The sequence below is a fragment of the Onychostoma macrolepis genome, chromosome 12, assembly GCF_012432095.1.
Source record: "Onychostoma macrolepis isolate SWU-2019 chromosome 12, ASM1243209v1, whole genome shotgun sequence".
NCBI lineage: Eukaryota > Metazoa > Chordata > Actinopteri > Cypriniformes > Cyprinidae > Onychostoma > Onychostoma macrolepis.
Window position 1 is genome coordinate 705094 of NC_081166.1, and position 24602 is coordinate 729695.

A 24602-nucleotide genomic window follows, 5' to 3' on the forward strand; every position below is an offset into this window, starting at 1 on the left:
TATCATATATTTAATTTGATGGAGATTATAATTAATGGCCAAGTCTAATTAGAGCTGGAGTGTGTCACTGAGGACTCTGATGAACATCATGTACAGTTTGTTGATCGATTGGCTTGATCTGGTCTGACACTTTCTCGTGTTTCAGGACGCCAGCGCTCAAGAACATCAGAGGAGGATAAAACACAAATGCAGGCCCCACACACACACACACACACACACACACACACTCTCTTACCATAATCAGTGTTTTCTGGTTCCCAGCAGTTTGACGGCCAGAAGTACGGAGTCTGTGATCAACAGAAAACAGGAACACGGCAGACAATGACCACTCAATGTTTATTTCAGATCTCACACAGACACACATATGAATCACATTCACTACACGGCCAAATGAACATCACAGACACATGACGAATGTTTCATTTCAGAATCCTCTAGAATCTCACTGTATGTGTAGAATTATGATTTGACCTCAAACCTACTCATTACGGCTGACCATACAGTGAATATCAATAACATAATGAATACAAAGAATAAATTCATGAATATGTGTCTGAATATTAATGACACCATGAATATAAATATGTATCAGAATATGAACAGTGAAATCCTGAATATGAATACTAAAATCAGGAATATGAATGTGAATATCATGAATTTGAATATGCATTAGAACATGAATTACTTTTTGAATATAAATTTGTATTGGAATATGATTGACAGCATGAATAGATATATGTAACATCAGAATAATATAGTGTATATGAATGTGTAAAATATGAGTGAATCAATAAATATCAATAATGATGTATGAATATGTATGAAATGATGAATATGAATCAGAATATGAAATATATAATATGAATCAGACTATGACATGAATATGAATCACAATATAAATAACATCATGGATCTGGATCAGAATAGGAATGACGTCATGAATCTGAATTTTAATCAGAATATGAATGATATCATGAATCTGAATCAGAATATGAATGAAGTCATAAATCTGAATATGAATCAGAATATGAATGACATCATGAATACGAATCAGAATATGAATCAGAATATGAATGATATCATGAATCTGAATCAGAATATGAATGAAGTCATAAATCTGAATACGAATCAGAATATGAATGACATCATGAATCTGAATCTGAATCAGAATATGAATGAAGTCATAAATCTGAATACGAATCAGAATATGAATGACATCATGAATACAAATCAGAATATGAATCAGAATATGAATGACGCCATGAATATGAATCAGAATATGAATGGCATCATAAATCAGAATATGAATCAGAATATGAATGACGTCATGAATACAATAAAATAAGTCATACCGTGAAACTGAATTTTTGTCATATCGCACATCCCTAAATCAGAATATAAATGACGTTATGAATCTGAATATGAATCAGAATGTTAATGACGTCATGAATCTGAATATGAATGATCATGTTTCATCATGTTGACACTTAGGGAATGATTCAGAAATGTGAAGTCTTCAGATGGTCAGGAGTTTCTCAGCCAATCAGAATCTGAGAGCGTCTCACCTGAAAGCGGTAGAAGGTTCCGTCGTCCTTCAGTGTGAGAACGTGGTCTGATATGGGGAAGAAATAACCGTGAGCCGCCATCAGCGTCCCCAGATGAAGAGCCTCCACTGCAACACACACACACACACACACACACACACGTTTGTTTCTGTGAATTGTGGGGACTTTCCATAGACTTCCATTACTTTTATACTGACCAAACGATGTTTTCTATCCCCTGACCCAACCCTGACCCTAAACCTACCCCTTACAGAAAACCTGTTGGCATTCTTACACTTTCAGATTAACATCATTTACTATTATTAATCTTTTTTTTCCCCTCATGGGGACCGCAGGCCGCTCCCAACTATGTCATAAATTTCATGTTTTACTATCCTTGTGGAGACATTTGGTCACATACACTCACACAAACACACACACAACTGGAGCTCTTGAGATGTTTCAGATGAGTTGCTTGTCTTTGATTGCAGGAGTTGCAATCATCTGGAGTCTGGAGTCGTTTCATATTTCAGAGCAATAAATGAACTCTGAGTAAATAATGCAGCTCAGCTCAATAATGCAATGGAATTAAACAGACAGTTCCCCAAAATACAAACACATTGTTTACATAATTACATACGACTTCACAAAGATGCTCAGCATCTCCTCGTCATCCACAGAACAATGTCAGATGGGTTTGAAATCACAGGCTGTGTGAACGATGACAGAATTAAAATGTTTAAATGAATTATTCCTTAACATATGAACACATTCACTTTCCATCAGACTCTGGATCAGCGCTTCTCAACCTTTTTGACTCCAAGCCCATTTTTGACATTATTCAAAGCCTGTAAGCTATAGTATTGCTTTTAATTTTTTAATTAATTTTTTTTATTTAAAAGGGTAACTAAAATATAGTTAAATAATTCAATTTCTGTATTTTAAAAGTTTTCAGAGCTGGATTCTGTTATTTTAACTAATGCATTTACTTTTCCAATGGGAAATGGATTTTTACTCACAATTTCTACCTGATGAAAGCTTGGCATAACTATAAGAATGTATACCGATTATAAAAATGTCAATGGTGTTTTGAGATTTGATTCACTTCCATGACTTTTCGATGTTTAGGAAAATCTTTAAAAACTTTCTAATATATCCCAGTTTTACAAGACTGTGAGAATCCATTTGATTCCATCAAAGAGGATGGAAACATAGTTTAAAAAAATAAATGTATTTTAATATATTTTTATTTTATATTTATTATATATAATGAATAAAAAAAATATATACAAATGTTTTAGCTTATTTTGTTTCATTTGAAATCATTTAAAGCCTTTAAAGGGTGGTTGTGAAGCACTGATCCAGTTTCTTGTATGTTTTTTTTCTACTGGAGTTTCTTCTGAAAGTTCAGTGTAACTCAGTGCTTTCTTAAAGATGTGAAGGACCCTCAGAAGGAGCAGCTGAGTCGTTCCACAGAATCTATTTTCCACAAGGTCACGGAGAGACAGAAAGACTAAATATGTCCTCGGGTCTCGAGAGAGACAGACACAGAAACACTTGCTGCCAGACCAACACACACTGTTCCCATAATGCACAGTTCCCATATATGACCAGCACCTGTATATATATATATATATATATAAGTGCTGTCAAACGATTAATCGCGATTAATCGCATCCAAAATAAACGTTTTTGTTTACATAATATATGTGTGTGTGTACTGTGTTTATTTATTATGTATATGTAAACACACACACATATATATATATATTTTATATATTTATATAATTATATTTTATATTATATGTATACACACACTCATATATTACGTAAAGAAAAACTTTTATTTTGGATGCGGTTAATTGCGATTAATCGTTTGACAGCACTAATATATATATATATATATATATATATTAAAGTTTCAGTAATGTTTTTGTTTGTTTTGTCATTTTTATTAGTTTTCATTTTTTAATGTCTGTACACTTTCATTAGTTCATTAGTGAAAATGAGAAATGTTACCTTGGCAACTAGTTTAAATAATACAAGTTTAAGTTTTTTTTAGATTTTATTTACTTATATTCTATTAATATTTTATTTCAGTTAGAAGTTATTTTATTTCAAGCAACGAAAATTGTTTTGTAGCTTTAGTTTTCATTTCAGTTAACTATAACCTCACTTAGAAAGTTTTATAATGTATTAAGTTATGAAAACTTCATTTCTGCATGTTCAAAACATCCAGTTTTTTGGAATGTTTACAAACTTTTTTTTTTTTTTTTTTTTGGCTATTTGAAAGTTAGAGAAAACATCACAGGAATGTTCCATTTTATCATTTTGCAAAATACTTTTGATTTGTTACTTTTGACAAATCAGATTTTCAGAACATGAAAAGAATATTGAACATTCCAAAACTAGCATTAATGTGTAAAAAAGCTGAACGTCAATCGTTCCATGGAAAATTTATTAATAACATTTTTGTGCTAACATGTTGATAATGTGTCCTAGATAACACTGAACAAATGTTCTATTAACGTTACTGGATGAACATTTGAGAAAACCTTGACACAGCGTCCTGTTTGAATGTAAAAGGTCACGCTGGGCTCAAAACAAATCAAGCTGAAATCAGTGAAGCTCAGTGCAAGTAAATGCCAGCATTTGATTTCCTCCTCAAGCCGTTTATTTACCGCCGCGTAATTGAATAACGTCAAACGCTCTGAACGATCTGCCAGCTGCCTAACGAGTTTACCGCGGTAAACGGGTTTGCGGCGACACGAGCTGATTTGACATGAGAGATACGCAGCTCTCGTCTCTGTCTGTAGGCTCTCATGAGTTTGCGAGTGTGATTTCAGGACAGACACTAGACAGTGTTTCACAGGTTAAAATGATCTCAAATATTACTGTACCTTGGTCTTCAATGTTCAGGTTTTTCTGCATCCACTGGACAATATCAGACCCTGAAAAACAGAAGAAAGCGCTCACTGACTGCTTATATTCAGGTTATATTCCCTGGAAACTGAACTCATCGTCCTGGTGTTACTGCGATATAAGAAGGTAAAAGTATTGCAGAACTCAAGAGTGAGTAGATCTGAATCTGAGGGACAGATTTTGAATCTTTGAAACTTGAAGAATTTGAAGATGAATGTTGAGATTTGCACTATTTGCAATTTTTACACACATAATATCTGGAAGTTGACGAGAGAGAGTCAGAGTAAGAGTCTGGATCTGCAGACAAACCCAACAAGTTTATAAAAAAAAAAAACTCATGGGTTCGATTCTCAAGGAATGCCAAATGCAAAAATAAAATAAAATAAAATATTATAACATAAAATAAAATAAAATTTGGATGAAATACTGGGGTCAATCAAACTCAAGGTCATGGGTTTGATTTCTATGTAATGCCAATTTCATTTCATTTCATTTCACTACTTCACTTCACTTCACTACATAAAATAAAATAAAAATATTAGATGAAATATTGGGGTCAATCAAACTCAAGGTCATGGGTTTGATTTCCATGTAATGCCCATTTCACTTCACTTCACTTCATTTCATAAAATAAAATAAAAATATTGGATGAAATATTGCCAAATGCTAAAATAAATTAATATAAAAATATTGGATGAAATACTGGGGTCAATGGAACCGAAGGTCACGGGTTTGATTCCCAGGAAATGCCAAATGCATACAGTAAATGAAATGAAATACAATAAAATAAAAACTTTGAAATACCTCAAATAAAATTTGGCAACTAACTAAAATAAAATAAGTTAAAGTACTAAAATCAAATAATCTGAAATACTAAAATAAAAATCCATGAAAATACAAAACAAAAGCAAATTCAAAATATTCATAAATACTATAACAGTATAAAACAACACTGTTTGACTCTTGAGGTCTGAACAGCAGCAGATGATTATCTGGAGTAAAGCAGCACGTGATGAAGCTCTGACCTCGTGAACACAAACTCCCCTTCATGTTTGTTTCAGGACACAAATCATTCAGGTAACGATGCTTCATTACCTCCAGAAGCAGCACTCAGTGTTACTGAAAAGTAGGTTTTGGGGGCAGCCGGTGTGAGGGCTTGTTAAATCGAGAGGAACTTCTGTGAGAGTTTGTGTCTTGCAGAGGCTGGTAGAAAACCCCAGAGGCTGCGAGAGACATCTGCGTCTGAAAGAGCATCTTTAGGGACAAAGCAGAAATAAGAGCATCCTGTTTTTAATTGAAACAGTGACTCCAGACAGAGATGATGTCCTGATAACACTCACGTGACTGTCCTCCGTGAAGGACACGCTCTAGAAGAACAGATCACGCCCAAGACATGATTCCAGTCCAAACGGACTCAAAATAAAATAAAATAAAATAAAATAAACATTATATGAAACACCAAGGTCATGGGTTTGATTCCCAGGGAATGACAAATTCATAAATGAAAATAAAATAAAGTACCTAACTAAAAAAAAATAGCAGAGAATACAAAAATAAAATAAAATTCAAAATATTAACAAAAACAGCATATATAGTTATATATATAACAATATCTTAATGATATTAAAATAACAAAATTGAAGCATAAACTAGATTAGCGACGACCTTTTTATAATTATGTAGTTGTGTTTGTTTCTGGCCTTTAAACCTGCAGTGTGTTTGCGTTTCTCTCTCTCTCTCTCTCACACACACACACACACACACACACACACCAGCTGTTACCAGCAGCTAAATTTATACTCTTTTAATTATCACTCTGTCTGTCTGAGAGCCGCGGGTCCATATGGATCTCGCTTGCTCAAACACTCGCCCTATTTCTCCATCCGTCTCTCACTCATTCTCTCACACTCCCTCGTTTCTCATTTCTGCTAATTATCCTGTGCCTTTATTGTTCTTTTGAGGATTTTCAGAGGATTGAGTGAGATCAGACGTCAGCCGTGTGTTTGGAGACAAAGCATCACTCATTTCACCATCGTTCAGGGCGATGTCACATTGAGATGAGATCTGATTGATTCCTGTGTTGACAGCAAAACATAACGCTACTCCTGCGGCCATGTGTGTGTGTGTGTGTGTGTGTGTGTGTGTGTGTGTGTGTGCAGAGCCTGGGGTCGGCAAGATGTTTCAATATTTCTGAAAAAGTCTCTCCTGCTCACCGAGGCTGCATTTATTTGATCACAAATACAGTAAAAATAGTGAAATATTATTACAATGTAAAACAGCTGTTTTCTATATGAATATGTGTTAAACTGTAATTTATTTCTGTGATGCGCTGCTGTATTTTCAGCATCATTACTCCAGTCTTCAGTGTCACATGATCTTCAGAAATCATTGTAATATGCTGATTTGCTGCTCGAGAAACATTTCTGATTATTATCAATGTTGAAAACAGTTGTGCTGCACAATATTTTTGTGGAAACCATCATATGCTTTATTTTTCAGGATTCACAGATGAATAGAAAGTTCAAAAGAATGGCATTTATTTGAAATAGAAATCTTTTGCAACATTATACGTGTCTTTACTGCCACTTTTGATCAATTTAATGCATCCTGGATGAACAAAAGTATTAATTTATTTTTAAAAATATATTAATATAATGGATTAAAAAAGCTTCAATGAAAACGGCTCATTCTCATTCAGTGTTTCTATTAGAAAACCATACTGCTTAGTGACACAAAGCAAAAGATCAGATAAATCACAACAAATGAATCACGAGTCTGAAACAGAGTCACGCTCTGTAAAATAATAACACATAAATCTGAGTGAGTGTGACGTGAAGCGATGTGATGTTGTCTGGAGACTATAAACAGTCCAGAATAACACGGCGTCTGCGGGACACGAGTGTCTCTTCAAAACTAAACGAGCCTCATGATAATTAATGAAGCTGTAAGACTGAATCACATCTGTTTACGGAGAGACTACAGTTAAAAAAATTAAAAAAAGATTAAAAATAGTAAATTATGTTAATCTGAAAGTGTAAGAATGCAAGCAGGTTTTCTGTAAGGGGTAGGTTTAGGGTCAGGGTTGGGTCGGGATAGAAAATATTGCTTGGTCAGTATAAAAGTAATAGAAGTCTATGGAAAGTCCCCACAATTCACAGAAACAAACGCGTGTGTGTGTGTGTGTGTGTGTGTGTGCGCGCGTTTTTGTGACAAATGAGGACATAACTTTGTATAATAACAAGGGTATGACAGGTATTACAAGCAGAAGGTGACTTTTCAGGACATTACTCCATGTCCCCACTTTTCAAAACGCTTATAAATCACACAGAATGGAGCGTATTGAAAATCTGAAATAGCAGACAGTCTCCTGTAAGGGGTAGGTTTAGGTGTAGGACAATAGCACATACAGTAAGTACAGTATAAAAACCATTACGCCTATGGAGAGTCCCCACTTTTCACAAAAACAAACATCTCGATGACGAAATTGAAAATCAGATAAAGCAAGCCTCTGTAGCCTTTGGCAGATTTCAACGTAAGGTCTTTCAAAATAAGCACCTTCAATTGCTTACTAAAGTTACCATCTATAAAGCTGACTGCATCACCACTCTTCTTTACAGCTGTGAAGCCTGGGTTATATATAGCTGCCGCCTAAGGTTGCTGGAGTGTTTCCATATAGGGTGTTTGCAGCGAATTTTGGGGATTACATGCTATGACCGTGTAGCCCATTTTGAAGTGCTTGCCAGGACAAACTGTAAGAGCATGGAAGCCACAATCACTGAGCATCAATTACGCTGGCTTGGGCAAGTTATTGGGCTACCTTAAGATCGTTTGCCATGTCTAATCCTTTATGGTCAGCTCCATCAGGGCCGCCGTTCCTCAGGGGGTCCGAAAAAGCGATATAAAGACCAACTTAAAACATTGTTAAGAAAGTGCCAAATGAATCCCTCATGCCTGGAAGAATTAGCAGCAAATCACAGCACCTGGAGGCAGCGCTGTCACGCAGGAATAGTGCAGCTGGAATCAGAGAGAAATAAAAGGAAACAACAAAAAAGACTAAGGAGACACAGCCATGCCTGCCCCTACAAATTCTGACTTTATTTGCCCATCCTGTAATAAAATTTGTGGGCTCTATAGTCATCAAAGGATACACCGCAAATGAGGAGGAAGGTCATAATTGGATACGATGGACTACCAAGAGAGAGCTTGGGTGCGTTTAAAGTGTAGCGGCTGAGGTTTCTGTGTTTCAGATGTGGTTAACTGAAGATGTTTATGTAAGACTCTTGATTGCGTAACAGGCAGAGGAGGATCTGAACTATTCCTCATCTCTCAGACTCCACTTTCTGGGGGTTTGCATTCCCACCATCATCATCATCACAGCGCTGTTCTCCCATGATGCATCAGATCTGTGGGCTCTAATTAATACATTAATGAAATAACAGCCTGTGAGCGGCTGAGACTTCAGTCAGTGTTTGCTGCGGTTCGTAACGACACTCTACGGGATCAGCGCAAAACTCGCTCTCTAGAGATTCATAAATCAAGATGCATTTACTGGAGAAGCAAAATAACAGAAGATAAGAAGTATTGTTTCCTGAGAAACTGATCAAAATGAAGTGAGCTTATGATTAAAACTTATGAATAAATATCTGCAGATGGAGTCAGAAAAAAACATCTTTAAAACAGTGTTTCTCCAGCAACAGCCTAGCAACATCCTGGCAAACACCCACAACACCCTAGCAACCACCCAGAACACCCTAGCAACTTCCTAGAAACTATCCAGAACACCCTAGCAACTCCCTAGCAACCACCCATAACTGCCTAGCAACATCCTAGCAACCAGAACACCCTAGTAATGTCCTAACAACCAGAACACCTTAGCAACATCCTAGCAACCACCCAGAACTGCCTAGCAACATCCTAGTAACGTTCTAACAACCAGAACACCCTAGGAACATCCTAGCTACCATCCAGAACACCCTAGCAACCATCCAGAACTGCCTAGCAACATCCTAGAAATAACCCAGAACACCCTAGCAACATCCTAGCAACCACCCAGAACACCCTAGCAACCATCCAGAACTGCCTAGCAACATCCTAGCAATAACCCAGAACACCCTAATAATGTCCTAATAACCAGAACAGAGCAACATTCTAACAACCACCCAGAACACCCTAGCAACCACCCAGAACACCCTAGCAACTTCCTAGAAACTATCCAGAACACCCTAGCAACTCCCTAGCAACCACCCATAACTGCCTAGCAACATCCTAGCAACCAGAACACCCTAGTAATGTCCTAACAACCAGAACACCTTAGCAACATCTTAGCAACCACCCAGAACTGCCTAGCAACATCCTAGTAACGTTCTAACAACCAGAACACCCTAGGAACATCCTAGCTACCATCCAGAACACCCTAGCAACCATCCAGAACTGCCTAGCAACATCCTAGCAATAACCCAGAACACCCTAATAATGTCCTAATAACCAGAACAGAGCAACATTCTAACAACCACCCAGAACTGCCTAGCAACATCCTAGCAACCACCGAGAGCACCGTAGCAACATCCCAGCAGTAACCCAAAAAGCCTTGTTATGATTATATACAGCCTAGTTATAATTAAAACCGATAAACCAATCAGTTTTTGAAAGCAGGAGAAGATGCTCCAATCAGAGTGTTTTGACTAATTCATCTGAAACATTACAATGAAGATCTAGATGACGGTTTGAAGAGCGTGATTTTTCATTTATTCAGTGCTAAACTGACTGAAGCGCTGCAGTATTTTTAGAGGACTCTCTGCTCTCTGAAGGCTGAATGTAAATGGCAGCAGATGTTTGGAGATCTCTCTGTGCTCATGCTAACGGCGTCCAGCGCTGACCTCTCTTCAAAGCCACACCGCCGCTGTTTGAAGGCTCTGTTTTACTCTGTTTGTCCTCGGGATATTCTGGGATGTTTGACTGTCTGATGGTTTCCTGATTAGCGCTAGCACGTGTTCCTCAGGAGTCTCTCAGCACGCCTCTGCTAGCGGCGTCTTAAGGACTATAAAAAGGTTTGTGTCATTGTCAGAAAGCCTCCGAGAGCCTCATCTATTCAACAAGCATCAAAGATTCAACCTGAGGAGTTTCTCATGAGTCGCAGCTTCATATCACAGAAACACTTCATAATACATACACTTTATAATATTACTTTGACTGTTAGGGGAGTTTGTGTCCAACAAACCAAACAAATAAAAAGAAAAACTTTTGTTTGTAAAGCATTCACTGAATTATATTTACATATACACACACATATTTATATTAAGAAATCAATATTTATTCATTTATTTATTTACATAATATATCTGCCAACCCCAAGTTTCTAGAGACTGAAAGTGGATCACACTGAGCACAAAAATATACAATAAAATATTAATTAATAAAAATAAATAAAATGTCTGAAAAAAAAAAGAGTAAATGCCCAGGTCATATTATAACAAACAAATAATAAACAAACAAATACAGTATATATATATATATAAATAAGAGAGAGAGAGTGTGTGTGTGTGTGTGTGTGTGTAATATTTCTTCCCAAAATGATATATATATGTACTGTCTGAAAAAAATTTAAATGTCCGGAGGATATCATAATAAATAAATAAATAGTCTGAAAAAACCCCATAAATGTCTGTGTCATAAATAAATAATAGTCTGAAAAACAAAACCCGCAAATGTCTGGGTCATATTAAATGTGTGTGTGTGTGTGTGTGAGTGTGTAATAAAATGTCATATTTCTTCCAAAAAAAATATAATAATAATTATATATATATATATATATATATATATATATATATATATATATATATATATATATATATATATATATTTATATATATAAACATAAAATGTCTAAAAAAATGTAAATGTCTGGAGCATATTATAAATAATAAATAAATAGTCTGAAAAAAGCATAAAAGTAGAGGTCACCTGAGAAGACGCTGGGGATCTTGGAGAGGAAGCTCTTGACGGTGCGGATGGGAATCCCGCTCTTCTCGTCCTGCATGCGAGCGATGATATCCTCCATCTGCAGAGAGAGAGAGATCAGCCTGACGTCTGGAACAATCACAGTAATTACATGCTTCATAATTAGCCTCTATTCTCTGTAATTATGCTTAATTTCTGTGTGATTAAACACACTGTTGTACTCACATTTACTTCTCACTCTTGACAGCACAAACTCCCTCTAAACCCGCCACACAGCAGCGCAAACAAACACCATTAATATCCATAACCCACATATTAATATCCATAACCCACACGTCCAGCTCATATTCACCCCAAAACCAAAACTATTATTATTATTAATAATAATCATATTTTGTTCAATTATAAAAATAAACAATTACAATAAACTATCACTGTAAAGTATTATTATTATTATTATTATTAATATGGTTATTATTACTACTACAATTATCATCATCATCATCATCATAATTATTATTAATAATATTTTTTATCCAATAATAAAAAGTAAACAAATTAAAAATGAAATATCACTATCACTATAAAGTACTTCAGAATAATAATAATTATTACTATTATTATTATTATTACTACTACTACCACTATCATCATCATCATTATTATTATTATTACTATTAATATAATTATTATTTTTTATAACAACTTTACAATTACAATACTAATATTTATGTTTTTTCCCCTTTGCTTTTAAATGTTAAACCACAGAGCTTTTATTTTGGCATAAACCCGCAGGGAAACTTGAAATTAACTTTAAAATTTACAATTTTTTTATTTATTTTTACTTTTAGGTGAAAGTGGCCCCAGAATGTTTTCCCAGGATTCATCATGTGTGTAAATCACTCTGCTCATGTTTGATGAAGGAGTTCTGACGTGTGGACGCAGACTAATGCTGCTGTGTGTGTGTGTGTGTGTGTGTGTGTGTGTGTGTGTGTGTGTGTGTGTGTGTGTGATATGACGGGATGACAGGGCTTTCTATGGATTTGTTTCCGCTTGTTTAAACTCTGACACTCCGGCTGAAAATCCCTCTTAATCTTCCAAAACAAAATGGCATTTGGGATGCTGAGAGACTCCAGCGGGGGGCGGAGTTAAGCCAGGAGCAGGTGTGAGGCTCTGATTGGCTGGCACTCCGCCGGATCGAGCCGTTTGATTGGTTTGGCCGACCGACACTCTCACACAAACTCACAAACAGAATCAAGCCAACAAATGTCAGATTCCCTTACGAAGATCTGAGAAGAGATGATGCCAACCCTCAAACAACATACAAAACTACCAAACTTTGCTATAAGTTTAATCGCAACATACAGTAATTGCTGTTAATAGTGTTCACCATCTGTTTGATTACATGACATTAACTGTACATGATTTTACTGTACATTTCTGCCATATGTGACCCTGGAGCACAAAACCAGTCATAAGGGTCAATTTTTTTAAATTGAGATTTATACATCATCTGAAAGCTGAATAAATAATCTTTCCACTGATGTATGGTTTGTTGGACAATATTTGGCTGAGATGCAACTATTTGAAAATCTGGAATCTGAGGGAGCAAAAAAATCTAAATATTGAGAAAATCACCTTTAAAGTTGTTCAAATGAAGTTCTTAGCAATGCATATTACTAATCAAAAATTAAGTTTTGATATATTTACGGTAGGAAATTTACAAAATATCTTCATGGAACATGATCTTAATATCCTAATGATTTTTGGCATAAAAGAGAAATGTATAATTTTGAGCCATACAATGTATTGTTGGCTATTGCTACAAATATAGCTGTGCTGCTTATGACTGCTTCTGTGCTGCAGGGACACATATGGACATCAACTTGACATAGTCACCACTGATAAGACACTAAATATAATGTAGAAACTATTATTTTGTATTGTGAAAAGCGCCATACAAATAAACTCGAATTGAACCTAAAGTTCTGCAATCTCACAACACACAGGCGTAGAGAGATGAGTGATCTCAGACGGGCCAAACATCATGATGAGGCTCACGGCTGTGATTCTGAGAGAAGAAAACTGACTCATTGAACCGCTCTCGACCCGAGACCGAGTCCAGACTCCTCTCATCTCCATCAGCACTTCAGCAGAACCTCCAGACGAGACCGAAACACAAGCACAGGATCCAGCTTCACACAGAAATCACAGACTCGCGTCAGATTCACATCACAAACTTAATGTCAGTCTAGTGGCTAAAACACTTCAAAAACTCACCATACTGATGAAAGCAGAGAGCCGACAGAGTCTTACTCCGGGATATTAAAATGATTAGACGGTCTGATGACAGACAGAGAGGATCGTAGTCAAGCGCTGTGCTGGAATAATCCAGAGTCTGACACGCATTCACACTGCCATTCAACACATTTGGGTTTTTAACAGCACAAAACATGTAAAAAAAAATAATAAATAAATAAAAAAAAGGGAATCCAAAAACTGATATAAATAATAATAATAATAATTTATTATTTAGTTATTTATTTGTATTTTATTTGTTTTATTTTAATATCAGTTCATGCATTCTCTGGAAATTAATAAAATAAAATTAATAAATAAATAATGAAATTAAATAATTAAATACCTTGAAATGCAAGTGTCGCTGCGTCTGCTGAATGCCTAAATGTAAATTTAAATAATGTAAATGGAATTACTAATATGCTAATGCATATGTGAAATGCATTTTATTTTTTTCCAATCAGAAAAAAATCATACAGGACTTTATCCATCAGGAATTGATTTGAGTGTAAAATCAGCTGAAAATGAAAGCTCTGATGAAAGATTATAAAGACAAACATGTTTTTTTTTAAATAACGTCACTGGTGAGTCGTTCACAATAATAGGAGGAACATGAATTCTTGTTGACTGTACAGTGACTCCCACAATGGCATTTAATAAATTTACAGTAAATGTCACAGATGTGTGCGATATTCCTGTCACCCTCAAACCCTCGCGTGCGTTAAAAGTGTCTCGACCAATCAGAGCGCAGACGGCGAGACCCTCGTTAAACCCACAGACGCACCTGAGAGTGACGCACAATCGCTGCTATAGCAAAAATTATATTATTTTATTATTATATTTATATTATTTTATTTATTAAACTTTATTTTTTTTATATACTGTTTCATGCTATTTTGTCAAATACTTCAACAGAAACAATTCATTAACACATTTTAATTTAATTATTGTATGAATAATTGAATTACATTTACATTTAGTCATTTAGCAGGACAATGGAAGCAATCAAAATCAACAAATTATTAATTAAATTAATAATTGAATTAACCAAAAATCAATTAATCTTTTTTCAACCAACATTTTTTCATTTTAGAGGCAATTTGTGTCTTTTTTTCTGTCATTTTTGCATAAATTCCCCCCCTTTATTAACCTTCACACAACACTAATTCTCTCTCGCTGACGTTTTTCTATTATCAAAGTTCATGAAAAGCATAATTTCCCATGTGAAAGTGGCCTTTCTGTGTGTCTCCCCGGAGGCAGCTTGTGCTAATTCACTCTAATCTTAGCTGTTTAATTAAGAATGAGGCTGATGGGCAGAGAAATCCAACACTAACACAACCGACATGAGTTCCTGGTACAGGACGTCCCATTAAACCAGCGTCAGACAATATGCACAAACACACAGGTCTGTTCCTGTGGAATCAACCTGCTGAGGCATTACAGACAGCAGAGAAAAACAATGCAAAATGCAAATAATAAAACACGAATGACTGTATAATCATGCATAGTTCAGACAGCAAAATAAACAGACTTATCAACTTTTACAAGAGAGAAAACCCTTCCTATAATGTTTGTAACATCCAATTCAATTCTCTTGCTTTCTATTAATATGTCTAATATTCAGGGGTGGATTTAGTGAATTGGGGGCCCCAGGCAAATATAGGAATACATTTGCACACATTTACCTAAATCAACCTTGAGGTTCCTTTTTTGTCGTGATGCTTGCTGCTGCACAATGGTGCCCCATAGTTGAGTCCAATGTTTCTACATTTTTCATGTACATGTTATAATGGGATTTTTTCATTTACATTTGCATTTATTCATTTAGCAGACACTTTTATTCTTTCATGTTGGTTTACTGTTGAGATACAAGTTTTAACAAAAAAAACAAATAAATTATAAAATGATAAACCTCACAACTGAACCTTTAAACCATTTTTTTAAGAAAAGGGATGAGTCAGAAGTATAAATTATTATATTATTTAAAACGGGTTTATGTGGGTGGATTTTCGCATTGGTCTGAACAAAAACTGCAGACTGGATTATTGAAAATGCACATTCATTCTCTGCCAGCAGGAGGCGCTTTTGGAACGTCAGAAATATAGCGGTTTCCACGGTAACGGCTGTAAACAAAGCAGCGCTCAGCTCATAAATGATACTTCATCAGGTAAAATGAAAATGCCATCAAAACATTTCTGAAGATAATCGGTTCCCTTCAGAGGTTCATTCATATGAAAACTTGAATTAGCGAGAATGAGAAAAGTGTGAAAAAATATAGCCTATATTGACGAGGAAAGTCCACTGATGAGTTACCAGCGTAAGCCTACATTTAATTTTAGTCATTTTAACTTAGGTCTCTCAATCGATTAAAATATTTAATCGTGATTAATTGCATGATTGTCATGAGTTAATTCGCGAATAATCGCAACTTAATCGCACATGTTCTAAATGTACCTTAAATTAATACTTTTCAAGTTTTTAATACTCTAATCAACATAGGCATGGACAAATATGGATGCTTTATGCAATATATGTTTATTATTAGTGAAACCATAGTTAACAGAGCAGTGATACTCAAATCTGGCTCGCGAGATCCACTTTCCTGCAGAGTTTAGCTCCGACCCTGATCAAACTCACCTACCTGTGATTTTCTAATGATCTTGAAGACATTGATTAGCATGCTCAGGTGTGTTTGATCAGGGTTAGAGCTAAACTCTGCAGGAAAGTGGATCTCGCGAGCCAGATTTGAGTATCACTGACATAGAGCATGAAGACTAGACAAAAGGTCATAGATGTTTTTCAAAGAACTTGTTCATGTCTATTAGAGACATGAAAAAAAAGAACATAGAAATACCAGGTTCCTATTACTTCTCTTTCTTTGCACTGAGCAATTTACTGACACAAACCTGTTTACATTTGCACACGGCAGGGCAGCTCACTTCTTCTGAACATGCAAAATGTACATTTATTATTACATTTGTTTGCCTCTCTGTGCCACATACTGTATTTCGATGCAGCTAAATTCTCAATAAAACATTTTCATTGATAAATTTTACTGTTTCTGTTGTCAGACAACGGGATGAATATGAAATAGTGACTGAAATGCGACCCATTAAGACTACATAACCAGCTCTCCCTTCCAAGATGTTAATCTGCACAAAAATCCTGATTTATAACCGTGCCGTCGTCTGAAAAAATCAAATAGGCTACACATAAGAAAGACAATAGCTGTGCTGTGTTTTCGGCTATACTTGCATGTAAAATTAGAGAAGCAACACATCTGTGTTTTAACTGAAAGCGCAGCTCCTTTAAGCCGCTCGCTGAACAGATCAAACAGAGAGAGAGGTGCGCTCTGGGAAAGAGAGAACTCAAGCTCGTGCGGCAGTCAGCTTCAGATGCATAATATTTTCATTTGCTACAAGCAGGATACATAAGAAGCACGTTCGGACACGCAGACGGTTGTCGTGGTAATAAACACCGTAAACAGCAACCGTTCGCGTGTTAAAGATGCGCATCTCGTATACGAAAAGCATTTTAGGGGTCCCTTGGCTTTTGGGGGCCCAAGGCAGTCACCTACCTTTGCCTAATGGGTAAGTCCGCCCCTGCTAATATAGTAATACAGCATTTATCCCAGCTGCTAAATAACTTCTGCTGCTGTTTATGCATTTGCAAAATTGCCCATTTTCAACAAAAACAGCAGAAACAGCATCATAAATAAATAGCTTAAAGCGTCTTGAGGAGGCAGGTATATATGAGGAGAGACTCCTACGTGATTCATCAGATCACAGAAGCACACGCGTGATTCTCCGTGTTGTGTAACACTGCAGACTTTGACTCATGTGGAGGATCGTACCTCTGGAAACCAGGACAGTCATTTCAAAAATAAAATACGCATTTGATGCATCAGGACTGAATCATCAGAGCAGAGGAACACCTTTAGAGCGGAGTGTGTGTGTGTGTGTGTGTGTGTGTGTGTGTGTGTGTGTGACAGAAAAAAACAGAATTCTGTTCGTAGAATTCTAAAATGTCGATTTGGTCTACTTTTTTAATACATGCATGTTTTTGTTGCATGTATATCTGTTCTAGATTCAGTGTAAACACTATGATTTGGCAATACATTGTAACAATTGTCATGCCAGTAAAGCACATGTTGAATTGAACTGAATTAAGAGAGAGAGAGAGAGAGAGTGTGTGTGTGTGTGTGTGTGTGTGTGTGTGCATTCAGCACTCCTCTCTGTTAAAGGAGCAGTTTAGCAAAATATGAATAATTCATATTAATTTACCCACAAGCCTGAATGAGTTTCCTTCTTATTTACAAAAGGTAAATAAAATTATTTTTATTTAAAATGATATATTTTTATTTATTATGTAATTATTACTATTTATTATATTAATTATTATTTTTATTATTTATATCTTTTTTACTGTTAATGTTTGTTTTATTTATTTTACATTAAAATTAAAGGGTTAAGCAATAAATAAAATGTATTAAATCAATTACTAAAATGACCTAAAACTAAGAAGAATCCAAAAAGTATAATAACATTAGTTAATTTGATGTGTGCACTATATTCAAAGTCTTCTACTTTGTGTAATTTAATAATTATTATACCATTCAGTAAATGAAAACAATTCTCATTTTTAGATGAATTATCCATTTAGATAATCAAATACATAACTAGCCTCAAAATGCAAAACTACGAAGGACAAAAACTACATGGAAAAAAGGGAACATTTCATTTGTAAAGTATTTCATTGATTTGATTACACAAAAATAGACAGTGGCACATGATTATTTAATAATCAAACCATTTTTAGTTGAATTTCCCTCAAAAAAATAATAACCATATTGGTATATACACTGTTACTGATATATGCTGCCGCCTATAACAACACAACATTAAACATATGATCGGCACCAAAGAGTCACAGAATACACAAATGTGAGAAAAACAACATCACATGAGGTTGTGAATGTCAGACAAACAGACTCTCAGTGATATTAGTAATGCTGCATATGAGTTAGTTTGATAAGAAACAGCTCATAAAGATCTCGGACTCTTCACAGATCTCTTCAGAGAGATCCAAGGTCTCCTGATATCCTCTGCTCGCTCTTCACTGACAAACACCACTGAACTCTTACTGAAAGTTTGCTTTTCTCTCTGCTTTCTGGAGTGCAGTCGCCAGCCGAGCTCATGCTGTTCTCTCTCAGGTCCTGTGCAGAGTAGTTCAGTATACAGCAGAATGTAGGTGACCTTGTCTGGAATTCAGCTCGGAATTTTTATAAGCATCTCACAGTGAGGCGGGAAGCCACAAACTTTAATATTTATTATTTTATGCACGTTTGTAGTTGTTACAGCACTAACGGCCCTGAACAGCAGATGTGGATATTATGGAGAAACAGTGAGGACCTTTGCAGTTCACAGGTGTAATTGTTACCATTCAAAACCTCTCATTAGCATAATGGTCATCAGAGGAGATTCAGTGTGACGGGAGCGATTTACCAACCTGCGGACGAACAGCACACAAACACACAGATCTGAACACAAACGCTGTGCTGCTGCTGCTATACTCGTATCTTTTTATATCCTGATCTGTTGTTGTTTTCATCTGACGGTCATATCTTCTGGTTTATTAAGTGCGCTGGAAGACTCTCTCCAGACAGTCTCTGTTTGGCCTATTTTTAACAAAATAATAAGGCCAGAGCTCTGAAATAATAATACCAGCTCATTTCCACTGTGAATGACAGAGATTTTGGATGATGCTCATTTAAGGACTAAAAGGGTCTGTTATTAGATCCACTTATTAGGACACTTGACCAAGAGCCCATGATTTTGCTTGAGGAGCACAGTGATCTTTCCTGTAATGACATTTCCTATTAAAACGGGAAGTCTGACTGGGACGGACTGAAGGGTTCTTTTGTTTTTTAAACAGACAATATTTGTTGTTATTCTAGAGAGAATTTGATTGGGCAAAAATTTAATGAAATTCAATTCAATTTTTAAAAATCCATAATGTATGAATGTATGAATAAATAAGTTTATTAATTCCAAAATAATTACTGGAATGAATAGATTAAATGAATTCCCATTACTGGAAGGAAAGAATGAATGAATTAATTAATTAATATTATTTTGTGTTTATACATTGAGGTAATGTTGTACTGGTCATTTTTATTTATTTATTTATTTTTTGTAATCAAAGATAAACTTTAAAAACATTTAATATTCTGTGTTTTATATAGTCTAATTAATTTGTTTACTTTTTTCTATTTTTCACTTGTTCTATTTTTTACTTCATTTAAAAAATGAGCATAAATGAGCTCATTTAAAAAAAAAAAAAATAACTGAAAAATTGTAAAAAAAAAAAAAAAAAAAACTGTACTCTACTGGGGGTTTAATGTACTTGACTGATTGATTGATTGATTGATTGATTGATTGATTGATTATAATTAATGCCGTGTCAGCTACCATGGCTATATTCATGGAGAGAAACGAGTGAAAAAAAGAAAGTAAATGTCAAAAATAAAATCTTTAAAAGAGAAATAAATAAAAAAATAATTAGACTATAATGTAAAACAATAAAGAACAAAAACAAGAACAAAATTATTTATTTAAAATATATAATTTTTTTTTTTTGCTAAAAATACTAAAACTAAATCTGGCCTCACTTCATTAAAATATCTGAAATGTACTTAATTAATCAAAATAATGTCACAATACCACAAATCTCAACGGCCATAAAAACGGGCTTAATTTCATCATGCAAAATATAATTTCTTATCCATTGGTGCAGTATGTCCACATCACAGCTAGCTTCATGCTAAACCACTTTCCATGATCTTCTCCATCACTGACTCGTGTCAGCAGTGCGGCGTTCTGATTGGATGAGGCAGCTGTCAGCGGTTGTCAAGGGCAACAGGATGCATGTCTATTTTTAAGTGAGATGCAGCACGTGCCTTCAGGCTCAAACACACACACACACACACACACACCGAATGACACTTCACAGCTCACATTAAACACTGCCAACACTACAGATACACACACACACACACACACACACTCCATCAACCACACACTGCAATCAGACATCAATCCTGAGTCACACTGAACACTGAAACTAGAAATAAATGAGACCTGTCAGACTCAGATGTCATTGTGAACCTGCAGAGATTTTAGAAAGGTGCATCACTTACAACAACAGCCTTAAACAATGACTAATAACTACCTGCATTCAATCAGTAGATCACGGCGCTTGCAACACCAAGCTCATGGGTCCGATTCCCTGAGAATGCATTAACTGATCAAATGCAATGCAAGTCAATTTGGATAAAAGCATCTCCCTAATGCATTAATGTAAATATAAACAGATATTTGACTACTGGCACATGACGGAGCAGGTCACAAAGAGGATATTTGGAAACACTTTACTTAAAGCCTTTATTTATAATGCATTATAAAGGTATTCATATTCATAAAGTGTATGTTTTAATGCATTATATCTTTTCATAAATAACTGTAACCAAAGTTAAAATGCATTCTAATATTTAAAGGTTTTTGTGCCATTTTTAATGCATTATACTCTCTAAAGGTGTAACAATAAATAGATGACGTATTATAATGTATAACTGTGGTTACAATTAAGAGATCATACAATGTATTATAAGGTGCATTACAAGCAGAATTAATGTAAGGCAAGTTTATTTATATAGCACATTTCATACACAATGGTAAATCAAAGTGCTTTACATAAAAGGAATTAAAATAATCATAACAAAATGCATTAAAACTACTTTCATTATGCATTATACAGTATATAAAGGCTTTAAGTGTTAGCAAATTGCTCTTTACTAACATGCACTGATAATTCAGCAGTCCTGTCACATGTTCAGTAAGGGTTAGGCATGACATGTACATGCCACGTTTGCCTATTTAACACATGACAGGAAATCATTCTCCTCACCTTAACAATGAGACTGAGACTGAGAATTAGAAGCAGCATCCTGTAATTCTGTCTTTCATAGCATATTATTCTCATAGCCAATCAGCTTCAATAACTAGAAATCCTTGGAATGTACTACTGTACTACTACATTCACCGCACTACACATCAATACGAGGTATTACTGAGTTCAGCAGTGAAGAGTCAGATGCAGGTGTTTACAAAAATCACTGTAACACACCAGACTAGTAATAAAGTTCATTAGTGTACTAGAGTGTTACTGTATAATGCAACTGTAGAGTGTCACAGTATAGTTCACTATAATGCAATTAGTACACTTTAGTTTTACTGTAGTGTACTATAGCGTAATTCTATAGTGTACTACCACTATAGTGCAACTGTAACTGTATAGTGTAGTGCAACTGTATGCAATCATATAGTGTACTAACTGTACAGTATACTATAATATAACAGTTTAACTGTATAGTGCACTATAGTGCAAATGTATGTAATTATAAATGTATTATAGTGTAACTGTGGAGTGTAACTGTATTATTCACTGAATAGTGTACTATAGTGTAACTGTATAGTGTACTAGCAGCACAATAGTGCAACTGTATAGTGTACTATAGTAACTGTATAGTGTACTATAGTGTAACTATAGTGTACTAGAGTGTAACCGTATAGTGTACTATAGTGTAACTGTATAGTGTACTAGCAGCACAATAGTGCAACTGTATAGTGTACTAGAGTGTAACCGTATAGTGTACTATAGTGCAACTGTATAGTGTACTATAGTAACTGTATAGTGTACTATAGTGTAACTGTGTATAACTATAGTGTACTATAGTGTAACTGTATAGTGTACTAGAGTGTAACCGTATAGTGTACTATAGTGTAACTGTATAGTGTACTAGCAGCACAATAGTGCAACTGTATAGTGTACTATAGTAACTGTATAGTGTACTACAGTTTAACTATAGTGTACTATAGTGTAACTGTATAGTGTACTAGAGTGTAACCGTATAGTGTACTATAGTGTAACTGTATAGTGTACTAGAGTGTAACCGTATAGTGTACTATAGTGTAACTGTATAGTGTACTAGAGTGTAACCGTATAGTGTACTATAGTGTAACTGTATAGTGTACTAGCAGCACAATAGTGCAACTGTATAGTGTACTATAGTAACTGTATAGTGTACTACAGTGTAACTATAGTGTACTATAGTGTAACTGTATAGTGTACTATAGTGCAGCTGTTGTGTTTCTGTAAAGTGTAACTGTGTGTAACTGTACAGTGGAATATAGTGTAACTGTATAGTGTATTATAGTGTAACTGTGTGTAACTGTATAGTGTATTATACTGCAACTGTATAGTGTGCTATAGTGCAGCTGTAGTGTTACTGTATAGTGTATTATAGTGTAACTGTATAGTGTATAACAGTGTAACTGTAACTGTATAGTGTCCTATAGTATAACTGTGTGTAACTGTATAGTGTATTATAGTGTAACTGTATAGTGTATTATAGTGTAACTGTGTGTAACTGTATAGGTGTCATATAGTATAACGGTGCGTAACTGTATAGTGTATTATAGTGTAACTGTATAGTGTCCTATAGTATAACGGTGCGTAACTGTATAGTGTATTATAGTGTAACTGTGTGTAACTGTATAGTGTCCTATAGTATAACGGTGCGTAACTGTATAGTGTATTATAGTGTAACTGTATAGTGTCCTATAGTATAACAGTGCGTAACTGTATAGTGTATTATAGTGTAACTGTGTGTAACTGTATAGTGTCCTATAGTTTAATTGTGTGTAACTGTATAGTGTATTATACTGTAACTGTATAGTGTCCTATAGTATAACAGTGCGTAACTGTAGTGTATTATAGTGTAACTGTGTAACTGTATAGTGTGCTATAGTTTAATTGTGTGTAACTGTATAGTGTATTATAGTGTAACTGTGTATAACTTTATAGTGTATTATAGTGTAAATCCCAGTTCACACCAAGAACGATAACTATAAAGATAACTATAAAGATAACGATATTAGCGTCCACACCAGCGAACGATATTCTAAGCACACGCGCGTCTGCTGCTTTAAATTCTTGAGCTCGTTACAGCAGGATTGATTCTGATTGGCTCTCAAGTTATCATCCTCTGTGCCTTTATCGTTATAGTTGTGGTGTGTACTCTGCTATTCTTTAATATTGAGAACGATTTTTAGAACTATATCTTTATCATCTTTATAGTTATCGTCCTTGGTGTGAACGGGCCTTAACTGTGTGTAACTGTATACTGTAACTGTAACTGTAGACAAAGAACGCAGCAACTGGATGAATTAATATTGAACTGAATACAATCTGTTTTATAAACCATGAATCTTCTCCTCTTTTTGACTGATGTGTTTGCACATTCTCTTTGATTTATCAGTGGGATTATTGATGAATTATTAGGCTGCATGTAAACACAGCTACTGTCCCTGAACCCTGAAACTCAAACAGCAAATAAACCAAACCGAGCTTCAAAGCAAAACTTCATCTGTGCGTTTACTGCAAACCAAGCGCTCGATCATTACAGTAGCACCAAACTCTAATCCTGCAGATCCAGATCGCGGGTTATTTGACACTTCGGCTCTCAGCGTGACTCAGGACTTTTCACATTTTCTCTATTTCTCTGTTTTCCTGACGGCACAGTGCGATGCATGCTGGGTAATCCGCTGAGAATGAAGAGAAATGCAAATGTCAGAACACAAGACGACACCCACAGTCCCACCACAGTACTCACACACACACACACACTCTTTTGCTCACTCGTGCGTGTGTGTGTGTGTGTGTGTGTGTGTGTGTCTGTTCCTATAACCTCATTTGACACTATGTGACAGGTTGTAATAGTGACCGTACATGTATAAAAATAAAAACCAATTTAAAATATTA

General features: G+C 35.3%; 1 protein-coding gene across 4 annotated transcripts in view; it reads right to left on the reverse strand.

Annotated features, from left to right (window-relative positions):
- rgs7b (regulator of G protein signaling 7b) overlaps positions 1-24602 on the reverse strand; it is a 57486-nt gene that overhangs the window by 18365 nt on the left and 14519 nt on the right. For all 4 annotated transcript variants that reach the window (XR_009273687.1, XR_009273686.1, XM_058793572.1 and 1 more), the window contains exons 3-6: positions 11427-11523; positions 4445-4495; positions 1566-1672; positions 236-287 (exon numbers count right to left, since the gene is read on the reverse strand). Coding sequence is in view for 2 of the 4 variants with exons in the window: in XM_058793572.1 (XP_058649555.1) it covers positions 236-287; positions 1566-1672; positions 4445-4495; positions 11427-11523 (307 nt within the window). In the remaining 2 variants the exon portion in view is untranslated. The remainder of the gene's footprint in view (positions 1-235; positions 288-1565; positions 1673-4444; positions 4496-11426; positions 11524-24602) is intronic.